Source organism: Erithacus rubecula (assembly GCF_903797595.1).
Source record: "Erithacus rubecula genome assembly, chromosome: 14".
NCBI classification, from domain to species: Eukaryota; Metazoa; Chordata; class Aves; order Passeriformes; family Muscicapidae; genus Erithacus; species Erithacus rubecula.
Genome location: NC_136666.1, coordinates 13,068,273 through 13,090,701, shown reverse-complemented (window position 1 = coordinate 13,090,701; position 22,429 = coordinate 13,068,273). Strand labels below are relative to the sequence as shown.

The following is a 22,429-nucleotide window of genomic DNA, read 5'->3' as shown; positions in this document are numbered from 1 at the left end:
GAGTGATAAGCAGTAAAAATCAGGTTAGAGTGCTCTAAATTATGGCTAATGTTTTTTTAAATTTTTTTAATGAATAACCAAACCTACCACTGTGTCTCTGCTTCACATAAATATTTATGTATTAAATAATCTTCACTTCTACTTCCAGACTCTGTACATACCTGTAATAAATCCTGATCTAATTCTGTAACACATGAATGACAATCCCCCTGCACGAGAGCATGAATTTTAAGGTTAGTGTCTTTCAAGTCTTTCTGACTTGATCTACTTGTTTAGAAAAATCACTATTTTTTGAGCCATGACTTGTGGTATTTCTAGTCCTTTTGTGGTACCTTCAGATCTTTCACTGTGGAGACAAGAAACACAAATTCAGACAGCACAGTCTGAGAGGCTTCTTCCCAGACATGGAATGTGCCAAATTGCTGCTGATGTGGGCTGCAGCTACAATGCTGCAAAGGAACTGAGTATTCTGCCAGTGCCCCCTCCATCCTGTATTCCCAGAACAATCTGAATGTTGTGTCATAGCCATGTGCCATTTGGAGATCTGCACAGACTTGCACATTTTCAGCTCAAACCAAGGCATACACAGCTCTGAAACAAGGGTGCTTGAGGGAAGGGAAGGGAATGTACCCCTTCACCTGGAAAAACCCAAGTGCCTTCCACACTTTCTCCCAGAATAGGGCAAGATACTCAAAACAGTTTTATGTCTGTACATTCTATTGTTAGATGTGCAGCTTTTCTGAAAATTTGGCTTCTAGTTAATTTATACTTAGAAAACCATATTTAAAGTCCAATCTAATAATAAAAATATATATTTTATCTCCTCTTTCTTGCCTAGATTTCCTTTTCTGTTCTGTTCTGACTTGAGATTATGGAGTTACTGGAATAGAGAGAGTGTTTTAGGAAATGTGCCTGAGTAAGGTTTGTTTTAGTATCAGACTTCTCATGAGTGGTAATACTTCTATGAATATGATTAATTTTCCTTAACTGTAGAGAAGTAGGTCTCCTGTCTCCTGGCCCTGCTTTGTTAGAGGTAGAGCAGTCATTTCTAGGAGTGACTCCTGCTGTTCTCAGGTCTGTGGTGCTCACTGAGCTCCCATATCTGTCTGTAAGAGGCACTCAGGTGTCAGGGATAAGCTCATTAAAGGTTCCTCTTTAGTTAATCCAGCGTTTGTGATTTTTATCCTGATCTGGATGGATGGAGACTTGGCAATTTTTTGGTTATAGATGGAAATTTTAACTCTTCTTACTGAAGAAGATCCAATTCTAGATTATTAGTAGATTTTAAAGATAATGCCAGATTGAATTGAATTACTTTAATATAGCTGGTGTTTATTTCATTCTAATGCACGATTTTGCTGTTTAATTATCTTTGTTGCCTCTCTATGTCTTCAAAATTGCAATGGCTTTTCTTATCAGGACCTTAAAAAATGTGTCCTGTGGTTTTTACAGGAGTTGGTCTAGAGTGCCTATAATAATCTACCTTATGCAGCCAGTAGTTTTCTTGTGAGTTTTCTCAGATCACACTGCTGTTCTCCATTTATAAATTATCCCAGTGAAGTTGGTCCATTTTTTCAGCTGTGTTTGCAGCTAAGACTGTGTTCAGTTTTCTCAAAGTCACTGGTAGTAAATTCATTATTTGGCATTTTTTCTGTGTGACATAATAAACAGTGCTGTTATATGGTGCTATTTTCTTCTCTTGGCTACATAAATAGTCTTACAATCTAGTATATTTATGATGTGTGTAGTTATATATCAAATTAATGTGTTAAAAGCACTCAAATAGGCAAAATTATATTTAATCTTCTGTGAATCACAGTGGTAAATATGAATGAGAAAAAGTTGAGGGGAAAAAAGCTGGAATACTATTTATATTCAATGTTTCCTGACTGAAAATCAGCAAGAGCTGCAGAGAGTGGGTTCTAACAAAGAGCTGATCAAAGCTGTGCAATAGTAGTAGTAAGGCAAGGGATGTATCACCATGTACAGTGAGACCATGTGGAGGGAAGTTTTTGAGGCAGAGAGACAATCTTAATTCTGCTCTCTATTATATCCAGCTATTTTATTTCTCCCAATGTGTTATCCCTGATAACAGGGACCACAGAGACATCCACTCTTGCTCCTTGGACAGATTTCTTAAAAGTGGGTGGCATAAGAGAGTTTTCCTAGTATGCAAACTCCAAACTTTTTCTCTGTTGTTGGGATACCTTTACCAAAAAATGTTCTTTGTTGTTTTGTATCTCAACATGGAGATAAGTTTGATGATTTGTTTGATACTGAATATTCAATATTTAATTCCTCACTGTGTTTCAGGGTAGTTGAGGAGTGTCCTTGTCCTTTGGTTCCTCACTGAACTGCAGGGACCTCTGAAAAAGCAGGGACTATTTTCAAGGACAGTCATCTGCATTTCTAGTTGTTCTCACTGTTTTCAGATTTCAGTGGTGGCACACAGATGTGATAGATCTTTTAAGTCACATACTATTTGTCATGTGCTTTGATCATTGCTTTTACTCCCATAATTTAGGTTAGGAATGGCTGGCTGTAGCCATGGTGTCTGAATTGCTCCCTTTCTTTGCTCCTTAACTCTTCTCTGTCTATGGTGCAGCTCTGATTTTTTTTCTAACGTGTTGGAGGAATTCTGAACAGGTTTCTGGGAAAACAGTCTTTAGCTGCCAGTGGCCTGATGATGCATCTCTAAGGCATCTTCCTCCAATTTACTGAATGTTCATTCAAAGACAAGGAGACCTTCTGCTGACACCATTGAATAGTACTCTTTGTGCTGCAGCACTTGCAGATATTTATGGGATTTTTTTTTTTTTTTTTTTGTTCAGAAACTCAAACAACAACTTGGCCTACCTAGTAAGAAACACTTTTTCAGGGGGTCCTAATTTAAGATTTATAATAAGGCTGGATACTCCAAAGTAACAGCTGGCCTATCCTTTCCTCTGCATAAATTTGTTTATTCTTGCAGCTCTATAGTAAGTAGGAATTTCCTGAAAACAGAAGTAATTTTTAAGGTATTTGTGGCTGGTTCCTTGAGAAACATTATATATTTGTGCCACTGAAAAGCACAATACAAGCTTTAAAGGGTTGGGATACTACCCCATCTTTTCCATACCTCCTATCACACAAAATCATGAGAATTATAGCATTTTCTTTTTATTTTTATCTTCTTCATTTTTTTTTTCCTTGAAAAGAAAGCCTCTATCAAATATGCCATAATCTGTGTGGAATGCATGTGCAGAAATGGAGTAGGAGTAATTCTGCTGTGTGTCACTGTTAGAAGCCTGAATTAATTCTGTGGGGTGAAGTTGATCACACAACTTAGCGTGGTCTGAATCACTAAATCTGCTGTTGTGCCTGACCTACAGCAGCTGCAAAGACATTTCAAACCTACGTGTTCCAGTTTTTCTGGACATGAATATGCCAGGAACTAATATCAAAATCAAGCTTTTTCTTGCACATAGTCAGTAGCCTTTTAATATTTCAAAGCTAATTCTTTGCTGCAGAAACGATGTTGGTTTCAGTGCCAGTGATTTGGATGGAGCAGCTGTGCCTCACATGGTTCCAGCCAGGGGAGCAGGGGTGAGGAGAAAGGGCATTGACAGCTCTGGCTGGGGCTTCTTGCCTGGGTACATCCATGCTGAACCTGTGGCTGCAGCAGTCACCAGTGTCCTGTGCCAATGGAAAGCACAAGGAATCTACTGAAAAGCCTTAACTGTTCATCATTTTGACAGGCCAAAGGATGATCTTCCCTTTCTACTTTGTAGGTTTGGAATGTAAAATGTAGCTTTGGGATTGTAGAATGAATATATCAAACCTTCGGTGTATTTCTGAAGAAGAAGGGAGATGCAATAAAATCTGTCATTCATCATGGCAGGTTATGAAAGATTTAAAAGACCTTTTTTTATTTTGCTTTAACTAGTTCAGGAAAAAAGATTACATTCTTTCTGATAGCATTCATAAAAACTATAACCTGTATAAAAGCTATAATCTTTCATGGCATCATCAGAGGCATTTTGGCTAACTGTCTTATAGGAACATCATTCTCAGCATCTTGGTCCTTCTTCCAGTATTATCCACCCAAGTAAAAAGAATGTTCCAATTTCCAGTGTGCTTTTTCACTGGGACAATTGCCAAAATAGATGAGATTTTAGTAATAACAACTTCTACAAAGTAAAACATCACTGGGAACATTAGTTAAGTGTTACACCATCTGAATACATTGTCAACTTGAGAATAATCAAGGAATATTTTTTATTATACACATAGAGAGTAATTTGGATACAAAAATACCTCTTCTGTTAAAGCTATGTTTTATTTCATGGAAATTTATTTCAGCTCTGTGGAAATTCTAAAAAGTACAAACATAGTGTTGCCTCTGCAGTTTGCATATTGGTAGCTTCTTTCTGGTTCCAGTGTTACTTGGACAGATTTATGTGACCTTTGTGTGCCCTGTCAGTTATGATGCACAGTTATGTTAGGACGTGCTTTAGAGACACAGACTCTGAAATGCCAGGAAATAATTGAAGTGCTGCTTGCTGGCACCTTACCTAACTGAGAAAATGATGAGTCTTGGGGATAACACTTCTCTCACATGGGTTTAAATTGTTACTGAGCGAGTTTTTTGTTTGTTTGTTTTTTGTAAGAAAATAGCAGTAAGGTTTCTAGAATTTACCAACAGCATTCCCAAGCTTCCATTCTGCTTTGCAGATCACCATTGGGACCATTGTTTTTTATCATGGAGGAGGAACAGAGGAATTGAGCATGAAGTGCATTGCAGCTGGTGAGAGGTGCTGTATGGATGAACCAAAATCTCAGCTGTTTACACAGGGACAAGAAGGAGATATCAGGTGGTAGAAGAGGATGACATGGGGATATTTGAACAAACTGCTGTTCATATGGGATGGGGGAACACTCAGTAGGAAGCAGGGACAGGAATGTCCACAGCCCAGTCAGTCACCTGCTCCTGCCACTGGAGTAGCTACAAGGATTTTCAGTGCAGTCTTGGGAACCTATTTACCACAAAATTGCTCTGTCAAATGATTCCCAGCTTTCAAAACCTGGGCAATTTCTCACCAGAGAGATTTCTCACCTGTGTGCCCTAGCGAGCCCAGTGCAGCTCTGCACACACTGCCATAAACAGCTCAGGGCCTGGGAAAGAACTCTGCCACTCTGCCATCCAAGGTTCTAGACTGCAGCCTTGGATGGGATGTCTGTAGTGATCCAATGGCCCATTTTTTTAATGAACAATGTTCAGTTGCTTTTTTGATCATAATGCAGAGAAAACCTTTTAAAATTAGGCAGATGGGAAAGCAAGAGTGCTAAGAGTGCTGTATTGCTTTTGTTATTCTCGGAATTGTAGCTCATAATTATTGTATTCTTTTTTTTACTCAATCATTACACTCTGAAATGGACAATTAAAAATGAAGAATTGCTGTTTGTTATGCTGTATGGTCTCTGGCGTGCAGTTCTATTTGTTCTTGGACAGAAGGTTTTAGTTTGCTGGTGTGATAGATTCTTACTCATTTTTTTATGTCTGTGAATTATAAACTAAGCCTGCAGCCTGCGCTTGAACATCTAAAGCAACAGGTCAATTTTTATAAGTGAATATGATATTCTGGTATGAGCTGCAGGACCTGTGTGATGACAGCATGTGTCTAACGGAGCGATTTTTATTATGGAATGTCACTGCTTGACGCCTGGAAAAAGCCATGTACCGTGTCAGTCATCTGAAAGCGCGTCTGAAAGCACGCCAGGTCCAGGCTCGGGAGGTGCGCGGGAGCAGCTCCCCCGTGCTGCCCGGGTTTGGGGGTCAGTCCCGCCGTGCCCTGCCCTGCCCTGCCCTGCCCTGCCCTGCCCTGCCCTGCCCCGCCGTGCCCTCCCCCGGCCCCGCCGATAAAGGCGGGCGGGCGGAGCGGGCGGGCGGGCGATGGAGGCGGCGGGCGGGCGGGCGCTGCTGGCGGCCGTGGGGCTGCTGTCGGCGCTGAGCGCGGCGGGCACGCTGCTGCTGCTGGCGCAGTGGCGGGAGCTCGGCGCGGCGCTGCGGGAGCTGGAGGCGGCGGGCAGCGGCTCCGCGCGGGGGCTGCTCCCCACGCCCGCCGCTCGCTCCCGCCGCAGCCGCCGCGGGGAGCGCGCCCGCGGCCACCAGCGCGCCGCCGCCGACGAGATGCTGATGATGCTCATCCGCTCCATGGTGCCGGTACGGGAGCGGGGCGGGAGAGCCGCGGCCGGTCCCCGCTGCAGCCGCGGAGCGCGGCGGACGCTCCTCGGACACGCTCGGTGTGCGCGTCCCGCCAGCCGCGGCCGTGGGTGCTCCGCTGGGGCGAGCGCCTCTGCCCATCGCTGCTCTGAGCTTGTGCTGCTCTGCCCATCGCTGCTCTGAGCTTGTGCTCCTCTGCCCATCGCTGCTCTGAGCTTGTGCTGCTCTGCCCATCGCTGCTCTGAGCTTGTGCTGCTCTGCCCATCGCTGCTCTGAGCTTGTGCTCCTTTGGGGCGAGCGCCTCTGCCCATCGCTGCTCTGAGCTTGTGCTGCTCTGCCCATCGCTGCTCTGAGCTTGCTGCGTGCCAGAGCTGCTGGGCCAGGAGCTTGCGGGGTACCACCAACTTTACGAGGGGAGGGAAGTCCGGGATTTAGTCAAACTCCAAAATTTCGTTCCGGTTTTCAAGGTTTCTGGTTTCAAACTAACACCACTAACAGATCCCCCGCGTGTTTTGTGCTGTTCAGCATCTCAGCGTGAGGCACTGGACATCACCTGACATCTCCTAGAAACTGATAATGCCCTTCCAGTAAGTGTTAATTTGAGATGGTATTTCATGGATCAGGAGAACTGTATGTTCCTTCTCTGGCAGAACAGTACAGTTTTTTGCACCATAAAAAGATGATATTGCTCAGTAGGGACTAATGTCATGTAGTTGAAAAATTACACAGGTTGCATAGTTGAAAAATTGTGAATAGATTTAAAAGCTTTTGAATTTTGAGCTAGAAAAAATGCAAGAAAAAAAATACTGTTGAGGGAACCTTAGTAGAAACTGTCCCAGTAAGGATTGCAGATCTAAGTGCACCAGAGTGCAACTCATGCTCTTACTCAAGTATTGATATTTCTGGTTTAAAAAATTGAAAATACCTCTTCAGTCATGTACTGACAACATTTTTGTTAATAGACTATTGCAATCCTCATTTTACAGTGATAACATCTCCATTAGTATTAGGGCTTATGAGAGTGTCAAGCACAGGTGTTCAAAGCATGGAGTCTTGATATTGACTTTGTGTTTAAGAATTTTTTTCTTTTTTTAGCTAGGCCCTTTAAGTCGTGCTTTCCATTCAGAATTGGCAATATAAGACTTCTTCATAAAGTAAAAATCTGTAAAATCACATGGTTTTGTACTCAAAACCGTCTTTTAAATAACTTCTTTTAGGAAGTCATCCCTGAATTTGACAGCTGCAGTTTGTTTGCTCTATCTGATATGAACTGCTTCTTTGAGTCCAAAAGATCCACAAATAAAGTTATTGGGGAAAGGATTCTGGTCCTGGCAGGGCTTGAGGACAGTCAGTGCCACGGACTGCTAGGTGCTCAGACTGGGATCATTAGTTGTAGGTGGGTGTCTGGATAATTTTGACAGTGGCCATTAAATGTGCTGCTCTGCTGTCAGTAGGTACCAGGTATGGATTACATGAATTTTATTGCCCTCTCCAAATAGCACTGAGCACACTGTGTGTGCTTGAGCAGCATGTGTCCAGACTGTACACTTGTGCCTCTAAATGCCCACTGTGCCTCCTGCTGTGTGTGATGGGCTTCATTTCAATCTGTGGATCCTGCAGGGAGCTGCTTGGGAGGGTTTGATGCCTTTTTATTCTTACTCCCATCAAACATTTTTCATTCTGGCCACTGCTCAGGACAATGTGTAACTGTGTGCAGAATCACTTGCTCAAGGGCAAAAAAGTCCTTAGAAAGATATTCAAGCACCCCCTCCTCCCACTCATGCATTTCTGTATTTCAAATCTAACTCCCACTAATGTGATTTGAAGACTTGGCTACTTTTGTAGTGTGAGACAAAGTTGCTCAGAGTTGGTGGGATGACTCCTGCTGCACTGGTGGCCCCTGTTGAATGTGGGCCTGAATAGAGGCTTGGGCTGAGCAGGTTCTCTGGCAGGGGAGGCATTTCTGCAGGGATCAGAGTCCACTGATCTGCACAGCCCCTGCTCAGGACACATCTGTTGTGCCCACTGTTCATGAACCTTTGAATAACCAGGCAGCAAAAATCATGTTGGCTTTTATAACACAAATATATTTTTTGTTCAGGGCCTCTTATTTAAGTATATGTATATGTATATTTATTTTGTAAAAGAGTAAAAATAGGAAATCAGCTGCTACAGAAAGGTTGATGGGAGGGTAAAAGGCCAGTAAGATTCAAAGTGTGAATTAAGATAGTCCAAGAGATGGTGGCTACCAATTATGAGTAATATTTCATAGTTAAGGCTTTATTTTATTTTTTCAATTTTTCCACCATTTCTCCACAAGCAATCTAAGATTTTAGTATTTAAATAAGATATTTTTATCTGTAGCTTTTCTTAGTGATGATGCTGGCTGTGAATGGTCTGTTCATCTTTCATAGCTGAGCTGGAGGTTCTGTCACAGGATATTTGCACTTCTTGAGTGCCATGTTTTTTAATTGTCACCTGAGTTGCTCAGTAGTGCTGCTGAGATAATTGGAGGGCTCAAAGCAAGCTGTAATCACTTCAACAACCTCAACAGAACTATTTAAATTAAAATGCAGCTAGAATTAGAGTGCACAATGGACAATGTGTATTTTACAAATTACAGGGTAGGAGCCAAGTGTTTTTGAGGAGTGTGGGGAAAGAAAACAAGCATATTCTGATATTCAAAACCAGTTAGCACTTCTCAGCTAATTTAAATTGAGTCTAAAATTTTAAATGTACTGTTCCCATACAGTCTCAATATGTATGAGACTTAATAGGAACTCATTGTCAAATGTGGTTTGGTTTTGCAGCAAAAGGATACTTTCCATCAAACTAATTGTCCCCTATTTGAGTCTGTTAGATTTGGCATTTGAAACTAATGATGCATTAATTTTAAAAATAATGATTGACAGTAGCAAATAACCTTGCCAGGATTAAACTTCAGTCTGCCTTTCAGATTGCCTTGCACTTGCTCCTTGTGTCTTTTGGGACTAGTGCATTCCATTAATTGTAAATAGAGTAATTGTACAAAGATCAACACACGTGCAGCTCTGGTAAATGGTTCATAAATTATCACACATTGCACAGCTCTGAAATAGTGACCTTTTATTCTCTGACTATAAACAGTAGATTTTCCTATAGAGAGTTGAGGGATTTCCAGAATTCATGGTCATAATATTTTTATTTCTGCTGTTTGTTTTGATTAGTAGCAAAATGTTTCAGTGTTGACTGTCATTATGCAGGACATGTAATGTGAATGTTTGCTCAAACAAGGACTGTGTATTTTGTAAAGATGACTCCTCTATTGATAAATTTAAAAAAACCATCTTTATGAATGTGTTTTCCAGCTCTGTTTAATAAGGTCCTGTCTTTTTCTTGAATTAAGTGGATGAAGGTCCATCTCAAATTTGCACATCTTGGTTATTCAAAGATAAGAAATTGCTAACTTGGAACACAGATCATCTTTCTCCCTGGATATGCTGCATTAGAAAGGTTTCCATCACTTAATGCAAATATAAAATAAAATTGAATGTAGTTTTTGCTGGCTAATAATTGGATTTTAATACCTTCTACTGATACAGTCCATCAATGGACATCCACATGTGTTCCAGTAATGTGTGAAATTTAATGGCTAAATGATGTATGGAGTTTCCTGCCCAGTATTTTATTCATATTTTCAGTAAGGATTAAACTGAGGTCTATTGAACAGAGTCCTCTGAGAGAAACACTGCCCAAAGGGATGGATGGTGTCACAGTGTTAAAGGATTCTGAGTAGCTTATTCTCATAAGCACAGAAGACCAGTTTTGTCTTTGCTTTTGGAATTATTTTTGTAGGTAAAGTGAACCAGATACTACTATGAAATACATGGTTTTCAACTTTGATTTCTTTGCAATATTAGGTCCAAGTGATGGTGGATTTGTGTAACAGCACAGAAGGGTTATGCATTACAGGTATGTTTGTGGCCTTAAGCATTACACCTATGTTACCTCCAGGAACACAGAAACAGTGTTTTCAAAGAACCTGAGGTCAATTACTGTGTCACAAAACTGCTATTTATCAGAATATTAAAAAAGATCAATATGTACCACTTTGGGACTCATCTGCAGCCTCTTAATACACATGCTGGAATTTAAGGAGCTCAATTGATGCTACTTGGAGCCACTTCTCTTTCATGTCATTTTCATAAGCAAATCTTTTAGAGTTGGGCATTTAAAATACCAGTTGTGGCTTAGTCATAATATTTTTGTGCATGTCACATTTCATGCCTAACGTGGGAGGAACATGCAGGGGGTAGAAACTTGCTCCCATTGTTACAACTGCAGTGGAGCAGTGACACTTTGTGAAATCGTGTTCCTCAGCTGCAGGATGTCTCACATGTCCCCAGTGAGGACCTGGAGCTGCTGATGGCTGAGTGACCAGAAGGTGTGAAAAGTGTTGAGAGGTTTGGTGAAGAGTGTCTGGTATTAGCCAATTTAAGAGCTAGGGTTCAGCTTTAAGGTCTGTCACAGAATGAGTTGTGTTCATTTTGGAAGTGAGAAGATTAGAAAGAAGCCAGTTTTTATGAGTTAAAAAAAATGCTTCACTTGCTGTCTGCTTTGAATTTTCAAATGGCAATAAGGTCCATTTGACTGAACTGATTAAACATAAATGAGAACTACCATTGTACACACAGACGTTAAATAATATTTCTGAAGTTGCACATCAGTTCTGATTGCAACAGTGGCTGAACCACAGGCAACCTCAACTTTGGGTTTTTTTTGGGCTTCAGACTTGTAAATTCATGTTACTTGGTGCCTTTTGCACCTTTTTTTTCTCTTAACACCATTAAATGAGTGGCTTTCTCTGCTGTAGGCATCAATGACATTTGTTGCTTTTCAAGCACCATTCTTACATATCTCATGCTCGTACAAGGAGCCTCAGCTTTAGGCATGAAGAAATTCAATGCACTAATGGATGGAACACAGTGTGGAAGAAATGGCCATTTACTGGAAAACTGCAGAAAGTTGTTAACTGATGTTACTGCCTGTACTGATTAAAAGGGATGAATCCTAAAATGAAATTGTAAAATGGCTTTCACTTTACTCATCCTTAGGGAAATTTAGTAATTACTGTTATTTTGTTGTAAAAAGTTTGGTAGAAACAAGACAGTACTTTGGCTAGATAAAAATGTTCACAGAGTTAATTTGGTTCTTTAATTGCAACTGTCACCTCTGTATTCTCCAAGTGGTTTTCCATTAAAAAAATTACAGATGATAAATCACAAATATGTTCTGGTTAATCTTTTTTAACTCTTGCTTGCTATATTTGCTTCTCTATTGGGCCTACATCTAAGCTATGTAAGAGAGTGAGGCATTTTTCTGTATTACAAGTTGCTGAATGACTGAAGCAAGTCCAGTTTCTAAATCTACCCCAGTATCTGTGGGAAGCTCTATCCAGACTGGAGAACTATCTCATGTGAAAAGCCTGACTGTTGATAGAAATTACAAGACTTTTTTTTTCCCTATTTAAATAATCTGAGTCCTGAACTGCAATGAAATATCTGTAAGACACACAGAAGTGTGGCATTTATTTTTAACATGTATTTCCAACAGGATTTTTAATTGTGACATTGATCAGTACTGTAAAGCCAGTATTCTTCCACTAGAACAGGTTTTTGGAGAACATAAAGGAAATAGGACTGTGGCTTTGTGCAGGCATCCAAGCCCCTGGCAGTGAGGTTACATGGCAGAGGTTCTTGCCAAACCTTTATTAAATGGAATTTGAAAAAAGCAAAACATGCATATGTATATGTGTTACTCTTTTGGTAAGTCTGAGTTATTGCTAATGCTCAGATAGTTATTTATAATACAAAGCAGTTAGATAGATGTTATGTTGAAATTTGAGGGATTTTCTTCCCTTTTTAATGTTCTGATCTAGTGCTAATCAGTTCAGTTTGGAATTGCCTTGTTTTCTTGGTAGGTTCAACTCACCATTTCTTCTTTGTTTGTTTGTGTTTGTTGGTGTTTTTGTTTTGTTGATTTTTCTTTTTTTTCCTCTTGTTGTAGGCCCCCCAGGACCCCCAGGTAAGACACTTGGACAACTGAAGAAGCATTTGGGGGCAATTGAAACAGTTGCTGGTACAAAATACTGAAATCCAGCAATGTATATTTCACAAAATTGTTTTCCTTTGCTAATAGATAAAGGGAGGGTTGAATGACTGCCTGCCTTTATAATGCTTGTATTTAAGTCAGTTCATGCCCTTTCTGAGAGGGAAGGTTTAGACATTTAAATTTTCTAGTGGAGGGAGTAGAACATTCGATCAAAACCAAATTAAGATGTTTAAGTAGCATCTAGGTGAAGAGATGAATTTATATATTAACATCCCAAGGCAATGGATATTGTAATTTAACTCTAAAACCATCTTTTAAAAAATATTTGTTACTGATTACACCTTCCCAACTCCCCCATAACTTTTCCTCCTTTCTTATTTAATTCTGTCTCAGCTCTCACTCACCTGGTTGCAAGGCTCTGTTATGGATGGTTACTTGTTTTCTGTGCTGCTTTACCTGTGGGTCTGCTTGGAGTCATTCTCTGTCTCAGAGAAGTATGAGTTATGTTTTGCTGGGGTTTAAATAGATATATAAACATGCATGTAAATACAGTAGATTTCAGGGTAACTTGCATTCAACAGTGAAAATTCAATTATGCTGTTTGATCAGGGCCTCCTGGGCTTGATGGACTGCCTGGCTACAATGGATCAGATGGAATTCCAGGAACTCCAGGACAAAAGGGAGAACCAGGAATAAATGGAAAAAGAGGAAAAATAGGTACAGTTTCCCTTCATATTAGGTTACAATGCTGCTTTGAAATCCATAGAAATTACAGCTATCCAGCTAAATACAGGTGAAAAATATAATTAGAGTGAATATCATTTGTAGTAAAATAATGGATTAATTGGTGCTTAATACTGGAGCAATGCTCTTGATACTGAAATAGTTTTTATTTCTAGGTTTGCCAGGACCAAAAGGTGATCAAGGACAGAAAGGAGAACCAGGAGAAATGGGTTTACCTGGCAAGGATGGTATGCCTGGAGGAAAAGGTGCAAGAGGAGCCAAGGGAGAAAAGGGGGATCCAAACAATTATGTGGTTTTAGAAGGTATGGAGAAGTGTTCTTGGCAGGTCTCTTGCAACAGTATACTTAATAGAAAAAAATATAATCTGCTTCTTAAGCATGAATGTGATCTGCAAGGGCAAGACCAACCTGTATAAATATGGTTTATATACATGGACAAATCTGAGTATTGCTATGCCCAGGAGATTCTCTCTGCAAGACAAGTCTTCACAAAAACCTTTCTGCTGGCCTTTGGGTTGAGGAGTATGTGAATTTCACCCTTTCCAGAATGCTTTCATACATTTGACTTCCTCCTGCTCTTTACTTCAGTGTAATTTTATTTTTCTATTAGAAAATGAGGGGCAGATTTCCATTCAGAACATGTGAAACAGCTAAATAAAAGCTGTGTGAAATTACAGCAGTGTAGCATCTGAAATTGTAGCTCTCTAATGGGCCTGTAATCCAGATAGATAAAATGCATTGATGTCCTACTCCTTGTGAAGTTCTGTCTGGTTCACCTTCTAACAAACTGCATTTCAGGGAGTTTATTGCACCTGATTCCGTACTCAGAAACCTCTAAAGAAAGAGAGAGGCAGCTCTGTGGATGTCCTGTGGACACGTACAGCTCTCTGCAGGTTTCCTGCTGCCTGGGGAAGGGCTGTGTCCTGACACTGTGTTTTGTACACAGGTGCAAAAGGTGAGCCTGGAGCACCTGGGCCCCCTGGACCACCTGGACCCCCAGGGCCTCCAGGTAAACGCAAAGGCAAAGCCAAAGCAGAGCTCCTGGAGAACATCTACAGCAGCACCTGCACTGGTTAGTGCTTCCCAGTGTTCTTTTCCATACTGTGAACAGGTTCAAGGTTCAACCATTGCTTCAAGGCTCACAAAACAGTAAGCTTAGTTTTAGTTTAGCTTTGTTTTAGAGTTTAGTTTTGCTGGCGTCTCAAAAACTGCATAAGCTTAAAACTGAACATGTGCTCAGGTGCTTTGCTGATATATGGTTTGAATAAGGCAACAGTTACCTTCATGTTAGTCTTTTAATTGTGCTTTGATAAAGCTCAGGCAAAGTATTTGCAAATGGTGTTTTCTATTAGATAGGATAAATTTGGAAAGTGAGAGAAACGCAGTTGAAATTTTTGGCTTTTAAACAATGAATTTCTGATTTTAGATGTAAATATAAACTCCTGATTGTGGATACTGAAGTGTCAGAACAGAGCCCAGAGAGCTTTCTTACAATGGACAGGAGAGAGCTGGAGCAGAAATCTCATCCTGTTTTAAATTCAGAATTGCATGAACTCTTGTATGAGATAATTGGGCCATTTGCTCAGGTGGCCTCTTTTCAACTGTTGAAACAAACTGAAATGCTTTGGAGGATAAGGGCTCTGATGGATCTCTGATGGATTTAAAATCAGTGTGGAAATGGGAGTTATACTCAAATAACTCTGCAAAGATGAGATCTTCCTCAATGAACTTTTATGCTTTATGACTCAGCAAACCATGGGATCTTATTACCAAAATTCAATGAATAATCCAGATTTTGTAATTAAATATTCATCTCTCTTTCAAGGAAATTAATACATATGCTGAATTACAACTGTAATTAACTTATTGCATAAGAATACAAGCCTGGCTTTTTAAATTAAATTCTGAATCTGGTAAAACTCAATTTCTTCAAGAGATGAGAATAATTAGTTGGAAGTGCAGGTATATTTTTTCTCTCTGGTACTGTTAGTGAAGTCTGAAAGAAATGAAACATCTATGTTTCATCCTTCCCACCTTCCCCCAAAAGACCAAATGAATAGTTTTAATGACTTTTAAACTCCATTAACTCTCAACCAGAATATTTTATGATAGAAATCATCAGGATATTTATCTTTTTGATGAAAAGAAAGTAGTGAAAATTTCCCATAAGAATCTCTGATTGAAAACTGTCTTTTTAATTTTAGTTGCTTTCTAATCCATGCAGCTGGAAGTATTGCAAATATTCTCAAAGGCAAATTGTGCCCTCAGTACTGTTAAAATCACTGACATGGCTCTTGGCTAAACTACAGTTTTAGATAAACTGCTTCAGTCAACTGCATCCATTAGACTCAGCCCAAGAAAAATCAACTTGTGCAATGCAATTTATCATTTCTGCTGAGTGATTTTGTTTTTTGAAATATTCTGGAAGTATTCTGGAAGTATTTTGGCATCAGAAGCTGGGAGGGGATCTGGAGGGATTGGTAAATTCCAGCTGTAGGCATTTATCTTACCAGGGCTGAGTGGGCTGTTTGTGCCTTACCTGGAGATACACTGTGATCACTTGCAAACTTTTAATGTCATCTCACCAAGTGCCCTAGATAATGGATGGGAGAAACACATGTTGTTCTTGCTCCATCCTGGAGTAGTTTTCTTCTGCATGAACAGAAGGAGGATATGACCTGAAGGGGAAAACAACAATGCAGTTTTATCTGTCCTTTCTTTCCTGAATGTCGTGGTACCCTTTCAGCATTACTTTCTATTTTGTTTCCTATTTTTAACCAGCTTTGTCACTTAAACTTCATCACAAACCTGTAAATCCTAGAAATACATTAGGAGGCAACAAGGAAAATGCAAGTCTAGAAAATTTGCAAGCCTGTGCAGTGCAAAATGCTGCAGATAAAAGTTTATAATGGAATTAGGAAACAAAGCTACAATGAAACCAGCAAAAAACTGAGAACTGTTCTCTGTGGTTATTCATTCTAAGCAAACTGAAAGGTGTCACATTGTTTTAAGGGCAGAAGAGTCACCTGGCTTTAAAGAAAAGGGTCCATAAATAATGAATTCAGGCCCTGTTTTAAGAGTGAATGCTGAGATTGTTGTGGGGTGGGGAAAAATATTTCCAGGTGTTTGATTCTAATGTGAACCATTTCTAGGTGTGTAAATAATATAATGTGTCATTTCCCTCATTTCATCCTGCTGCTTTAGTGGCATGGAGTCAGCCTCATGCATTATGTACTCAGTGCATGTGTTAATGCTTTTTTACTGTATCAGCCATTAACAGCAGCAGCAAAACTTCCTGTGCTTCTGACAGGATCCACTCTCTCTGCTGGTCTGGGGGGATTTGTGCATGAAAGTTTTGAATTTAACAACTACTCCTTCCCAAGAAAATGCCTTTCAACTTCCTACTAAATCAGCTACTTTCCAGCTACCTCAGCTGTTTGAAGCTAGCTCATCAAAAGGGCAACTCTCTCTTCCTAAATGACTACTCAGAAATTCAGCTAAGGAACTAAATCTGTTGATTTAATTAGTTGCTCCTCAAAGTTGACTGTCAGCCTGAACACTTAATTTTCTTAGCAGAAGTGAGAGCAAAGTATTTTCTTATCTCAGTTTTTGACTACACCAACTTAAGCATTTTTTTTCCTGATGAAGCAAAATCCCAGTTGTCACTCCTTTATTTTAGTGGAGTCACTGATGTGCCCATCTGTCATATCAAACAGGGTAAAATGTGTCATTTTTCTCTTTCTCCCTCCACCCTAGGTGAGACATGTGCTGTACCAAATGATGATACCCTCACTGGAAAGGCTGAAGACAGAACCCCAGATCCTTCAAAACAAGCTGGTAACCTGCTACAGAGTGTGACTCAAGTGCTGCTTTCTCTCTTGGTGCCACAGATCATGGACATGTGCTTTTTTTCCCACCAGAAAGTGTCATAAGGTCTGTAGGAAGCCCTGTTCACTTTGTCAGTGTACAGCAAACGTTTGGAAGTTGGATGAGAGAACCTGCAAACATAAGTGATGAAAGGATTTGGCTCACCATGCATTTTTCAGGTATTTTTAGTAGCAGTCACTGACCAAAAAAAAAAATCCATTGTTATCCTGACATTGCTTCCTTAATCCCTTCAATCTAAACTTGTAAGAATGATGAATTTTTACCCATATCTTTTTTCAAAACACTTTCCATACTACCTGTTTAATATTTGACTCTACACATGGTTGTAGGCATTTGTAGTACCTTTAGACATTTTCAGAGTCAATGTCAGATTTTGAAAATAGCTTGATGTTTGGGGTTTCTTTTACCAAATCCAGATTTAAATGTCCATTGTTGGTGGATTTTTAACCTTTTTTTTCCCCCCAAGAGTATCTGTTTCCTATGGTTTTGCTTCCCTAAATTATAGCTCAGAGTTTTGCTTTTTCATTTAGTTAGGCATGAAAATGAGTCAAATGCTGCATAAGCTACATTTAGAGCAGGAAAATGTCCAGGACCTAAGTGGGGAAAGGAAATATTTCTGCATACACATTAACTGTGTTCAGAAGGAGGGCCCATTAGGCCTCTGGGAAGTGGGCTCTTGATCATCTTTTCTATAGAATTGTTTTGTTTGTCTCTGGATTCTTTCTTCACATTCCAGCAAGTAGAATCACTATTGCAAATACAAATACAATTGTTTGTCAGATAGCTGATTGAGATGGACTTTCAGTAGAGACTGAACATTAAGACAGAGATCTCAAAAGTAGATGAACTAAATCATAGTCCTTTTCTTTAACATGTTTTCCCCTCTGTTTAGGAAACTATATAAAAGAATATGAAAATTCCAATGCCTTGCTGAATGACAGCTACAGGATCATTAACATCACAGGATTCTTCTATGGATGTGGTCATGCAGTACAAAACAATTATCTCTACTACCAGAAGGGAGGAACCAATGTCATTCTGAAGTAAGTCAAAGATAGTTGGCCTTAGACAAATGAAGTTGTGAGAGGAGGAGCAGTAGGTCAGAGTGCCAGAGCTGAATCTGAGAAAAGCACAATTCTCCTTGTAGCATTTTGTGTTTATTTTTGGTCCTACCTAAATAGGAATAATGGAGGAATGGTTCAGAGCTCTTTCCAGAAGAGAACAACTCATTCTTTCCAATCTGTAACCAGAATATGGGCCACCAGCCTTTCACTTTGTGTGTGCAGATGTGTGGAAAGAGGAAAATTGGGAGAGTAGCTCAGGACCACTACTCTGCTGTGACAATTCCTTAGGCACTGTTCAGCCCTGTGCCTCAGGGGTTCACCTCTGCAGTTACCATGCCACAGAGCAATAGGTCCCAGGAATGAACAAGATGCCATGTGCAGAGATGACAACAGATTCTCCTCTTGGCTGTCCTGGGATCCAACAGATTCTATTGAACATTGCATTGCTGTGGGTGTTCTTCAACTTGGGTTCTTTGCTGTGCTCATAACCACAAAAAAGAAATGAGAATTGACAAAGGGATTTGGTTACCAGAAGAAAATATTAGATTTAGAAGAATAAACTTTGCATCTACTTGCATCTAAGTCAGAAGTGGTTCAGCTGCAGTGTGGCAGGTGTAGGTGGATGGTTTTGTGACTGTGGCCCACTCATGAAACTTGGCTTTGCAGAGCCCTGGCTGCACTCTGCTCTGGCTGGCAGCAGCAGGGAATGCTGCTGGCACTGAGGGATGCACTGAGGCACCTGCTGAGGACAGGGTGACCTGCAGAATTGCACATTCCACTGGGGAGGAGTGGCTCCAGTGTTGGATTTCCTCATAGTAAGAAGTTTCCACTACTCTCCTGATATATCTCCCTGAACTGGAGCAGGGAATTACATCTCTTGTTTCAGTTTCTTCTGAGGACAGAGACAATACAAACCAATCCCAACATCTCCCCTTGTGGGAAGAGCCAAAGACAGTCCAAGGGCAAGTGAAAGATTGCTTGTGCTTTCAAGTTCTTACACGACTCTGATGTCTGAGCCAAGAACATTCACTGTACTTTGATGTCTGTTCCCAAGCAGGTGTGAGTGCTGCCTTCCTATAATCATGTGGATGCCAAGGAATGTGAGCAAGCTGCAAGGATTCTATAATATTTATTCTGCCAAGCACCAGCTCACTTTTTGGCAGCCTCCTTTAAACAGGAATGATCTAAGTTGGTTATTCTTGACTTAGAAAGATTTTTTCAATATATGCTATCAATGCTGCTTAAACAGAAAAATTATTCTTCCAATATTGTATGTTCCTGGATCTGATTTGTTCCTGTGATTAAGCCTGTCTTTTCAGAAAAAACACTCACAAGTGTAGCAGATTCCTTTATTGAGTGGTATTTTTCCTTCCTCTATTTGAAGCATGGAGCTGTACAGTGAGTGTACAGAGAGAAGCAGACACTGAATCGTGCTTCTTTGCAGAGGGCATTATTTAAAAAGATAAAGCCACACTGTCCCTGCCTTTGCTGAAGCCCAGAGTTATTGAGTGATTACATGCTGACAGCATATGTATCTCAGGAAGAGCTGGTTCCCAAACCAGTAGAGGAACATGATTTAACTGCTCACTGCTCCTGCCCTCAGATTATCAACCTATTAAGGAATTTCAAGGAAGAAAAACAATTTTATCCATCAGAGGTAGAAGTATTCAGGCTGTCCCATTGAGGTCAGCATAAGGTCACAATTTTGGCTTTGCAAAAGTAGAATTTTTATTCCTTTGATGTCTGCTTGAGCAAATCACTGCATTATCTGGACTGTTTTCATCAGAGGAACTCTAAGACTGGGTGAAGCTGCCCAGAATTCCTGCTGCTTTGGTCAATCACATTTTCTCCTTTTAGCTTCCACCTCGTCCAAAGCAAACTTTTGTACAGATCCCATTTCCCAATTTTGGACCTTCCAACTGGTATCCAGTTCTTTTTCATACCTATTCCTTTTAGTTGCTTCTTTCATCATAGTGATAATAAAGCTCATAGACTAAATAAAGTGAAACTTACCAAAGCAAATCTTGTGCACCAGTCAGATTGGTTATTATTTGTAATTTTCTCCTGGTCTTTTGGGAAATTATTTGAGAACTTAATCTTAAAAAACATCAGAATGGTTCTTGAAGAAGCATTTTCAACACCACCTCTATCAGTGATTCACCATCCTGTGTGAGTGGAGATGAGCTCTGGCCACCCCTACTGAACCCTTGCTGTATCTCATTTCAGGTTTGGGCTTGACAAAGCCTCGCTGGGCACCCTGCTCATAGAAAATGCCTTGTACCATGGCAGGAAATACCTCTTCTCTAACTCCAAGACATATTTCAACATGGCAGTGGATGAGAAGGGGCTCTGGATTATATATGCCTCAAGCACTGATGAAAATATAATGGTAGCACACATTGATGAAGAAACCTTCTCAGTCATTCAGCACATCAATACCAGCTATCCTAAGTCCAAGGCTGGTAATGCATTCATAGCACATGGCATTCTGTATGTTACTGACACTAAGGACATGACAGTAAGTTTTGCTTTTGATTTACTGAAAGGGAAGCAGATTGATGCAAGGTTTGAGTTAAGGTCTTCCCAGTCTGTTCTTGCTATGCTTTCGTACAGTCTGCGAGACAGGAATCTGTACACATGGGAGAATGGGAGCTTAATGGTATACCCAGTCTATTTTGGCAGATGAATACATTTCCACATGCCACCTTTGAATAAAGGATCTATTTAAAGCTCTGGGACATACACATGGGGGTCTCTTCACTTGGTATCATTTTCTGTTTGCTGATGGTGGTTTGTGAACGTGTATCAAAGGCACATCAGGTGCCTTTGTATAAACACACTTCAATTACATAGGCCATCTTCATCTTTTTAAAAAGTGCTGTTCACTATTACAGCACAGACATACTTTTGTTTTTCCCCTGCTATTCAGCTGATAATTGTGTCTCATGTACATTGATTACTCCACGTTCATGTGCTCAGCAGAGACCATTTGTAACTTTTATTTACAATCATCTTCTCTGCAAGCATTTTCTAGTCAGTGATGATGGTCTAATATAAATATCTAAATAATGAACTTCTGAGTACAAATACCTTTCTCACTTTCACTTGATTTCCATGGACTCTCTGTGACCACCTTTTCTGGACCAAGGTTTAAAGCTGTTAAAAATGATGGGAATGGAAATACTTGTTTAAATAGGAAAAAAGCAGAAAGCTTAAAAATTGACAAATCAAATCAAGTGTTAATAAACAAAAGCAAAATCCAGATGAAGTTCAAGGAGATGGGAATAATGACATTAAACACTGAATACACATGAATTATGTTTCTTTAAAATTAAAGACATAACCTTCATGATTAAAATTTAATTTTTAACAGTATTTAAGTTTCTTGTGTTGCTGCAGACTCTTCCTTGGCTCTCACTGCCACGCAAACAATACCAGTATAACTTGCTTATAACTATGTAATTACAGTAAGGCATATTTCTAAAATAAAATATGCCCACATTCATCCATACAAATGAAATCATAAAATGAAGGGTATACATTTTTTAGAATATTATTTTTGCTGCTATTTTTAGAATCATCATGTTTAATCTGTGCCTTAATCTGTTGTTAACCCTAAGTCAGAGACTGCCAATTCACATTCAAAATTTTGAGAGTTAGAGGTGAAAAGTAATAGGAACTTTTTGATTTTAACTTTGTTCTGGTATTTCAGATTTCTAAATTTAATATTGGAATAAAATCTCTACTGTTGTTTTATGCATTAAGATTCAAAATCATGCTCTTGGAAAACTCCCACCTGAATTTCTAAGCTGCCTGTGCTAAAGTTCATGGAGTGCACCCTAATATTTAGAAGCAAAGTGCTATTTAAATCCTGAACTACACTGAGCTGTTTAATACCTGTGTGATCCAGGCCCTGTCAAAGGGATTAATGAATTTGGGAATGTCTGTGCCCACAGAACCTTGTCTAGCAAATGTGCTAGAAGAATTCCTCTGCTGCAGCTAAGCTCCAGTGTCACACAGGGATGGCTGGGCTCTTCTCAGGATACTTGCTGTTATCACTAAGGCCTTGCATGCTAAGGAGAGAGATGCAGAAGGGAACCAAAATCACAATAAATACTTTGAACTAGCATATCCATCAAAACTCACAGACTAAAAATTCTGTCTCTACCCGTATAAAGAGTGTGACACTTCATGCTCCAGAGCTGCAGTTCTGAGGGCTGCTTGTGGCTTTTGTGGATGATGTGGGGGTTTTACTTGGTGGGTTTTTTCCATGTTTGTTTGATTGTGGTGTTGTTCCAAAAACTGGATTGTAGTACTAATAAAGTAAACACTTTCAGCTAAAATACCCCCAAGGTCAGTAATATACTCGGGCAAACACAATTCAAAGTCAGATGTGATGTTTTCTAGAAAATGTACCTATCTCAAAGCACTGTAAACATCTG

General features: G+C 39.9%; 1 protein-coding gene across 2 annotated transcripts; it reads left to right on the top strand.

The window, feature by feature from the left end:
- Positions 1-5,932: 5,932 nt before the first annotated feature.
- On the top strand, positions 5,933-21,362 carry GLDN (gliomedin; the record flags this gene model as incomplete). 2 transcript variants are annotated; one of them, XM_079318013.1, is made up of 10 exons in its annotated part: positions 5,933-6,202; positions 10,102-10,153; positions 12,248-12,265; positions 12,902-13,009; positions 13,192-13,338; positions 13,982-14,107; positions 16,792-16,872; positions 16,956-17,081; positions 17,816-17,966; positions 20,214-21,362. In XM_079318013.1, the coding sequence occupies 10 exons, from the start codon at positions 5,933-5,935 to the stop codon at positions 20,671-20,673; spliced, it is 1,539 nt and encodes a 512-aa protein (XP_079174139.1). In that variant the 3' UTR covers positions 20,674-21,362. The 2 variants fall into 2 exon arrangements, with proteins under 2 accessions (XP_079174139.1, XP_079174140.1); XM_079318014.1 differs by lacking the exon at positions 12,248-12,265.
- Between the last annotated feature and the right edge of the window lie 1,067 nt (positions 21,363-22,429).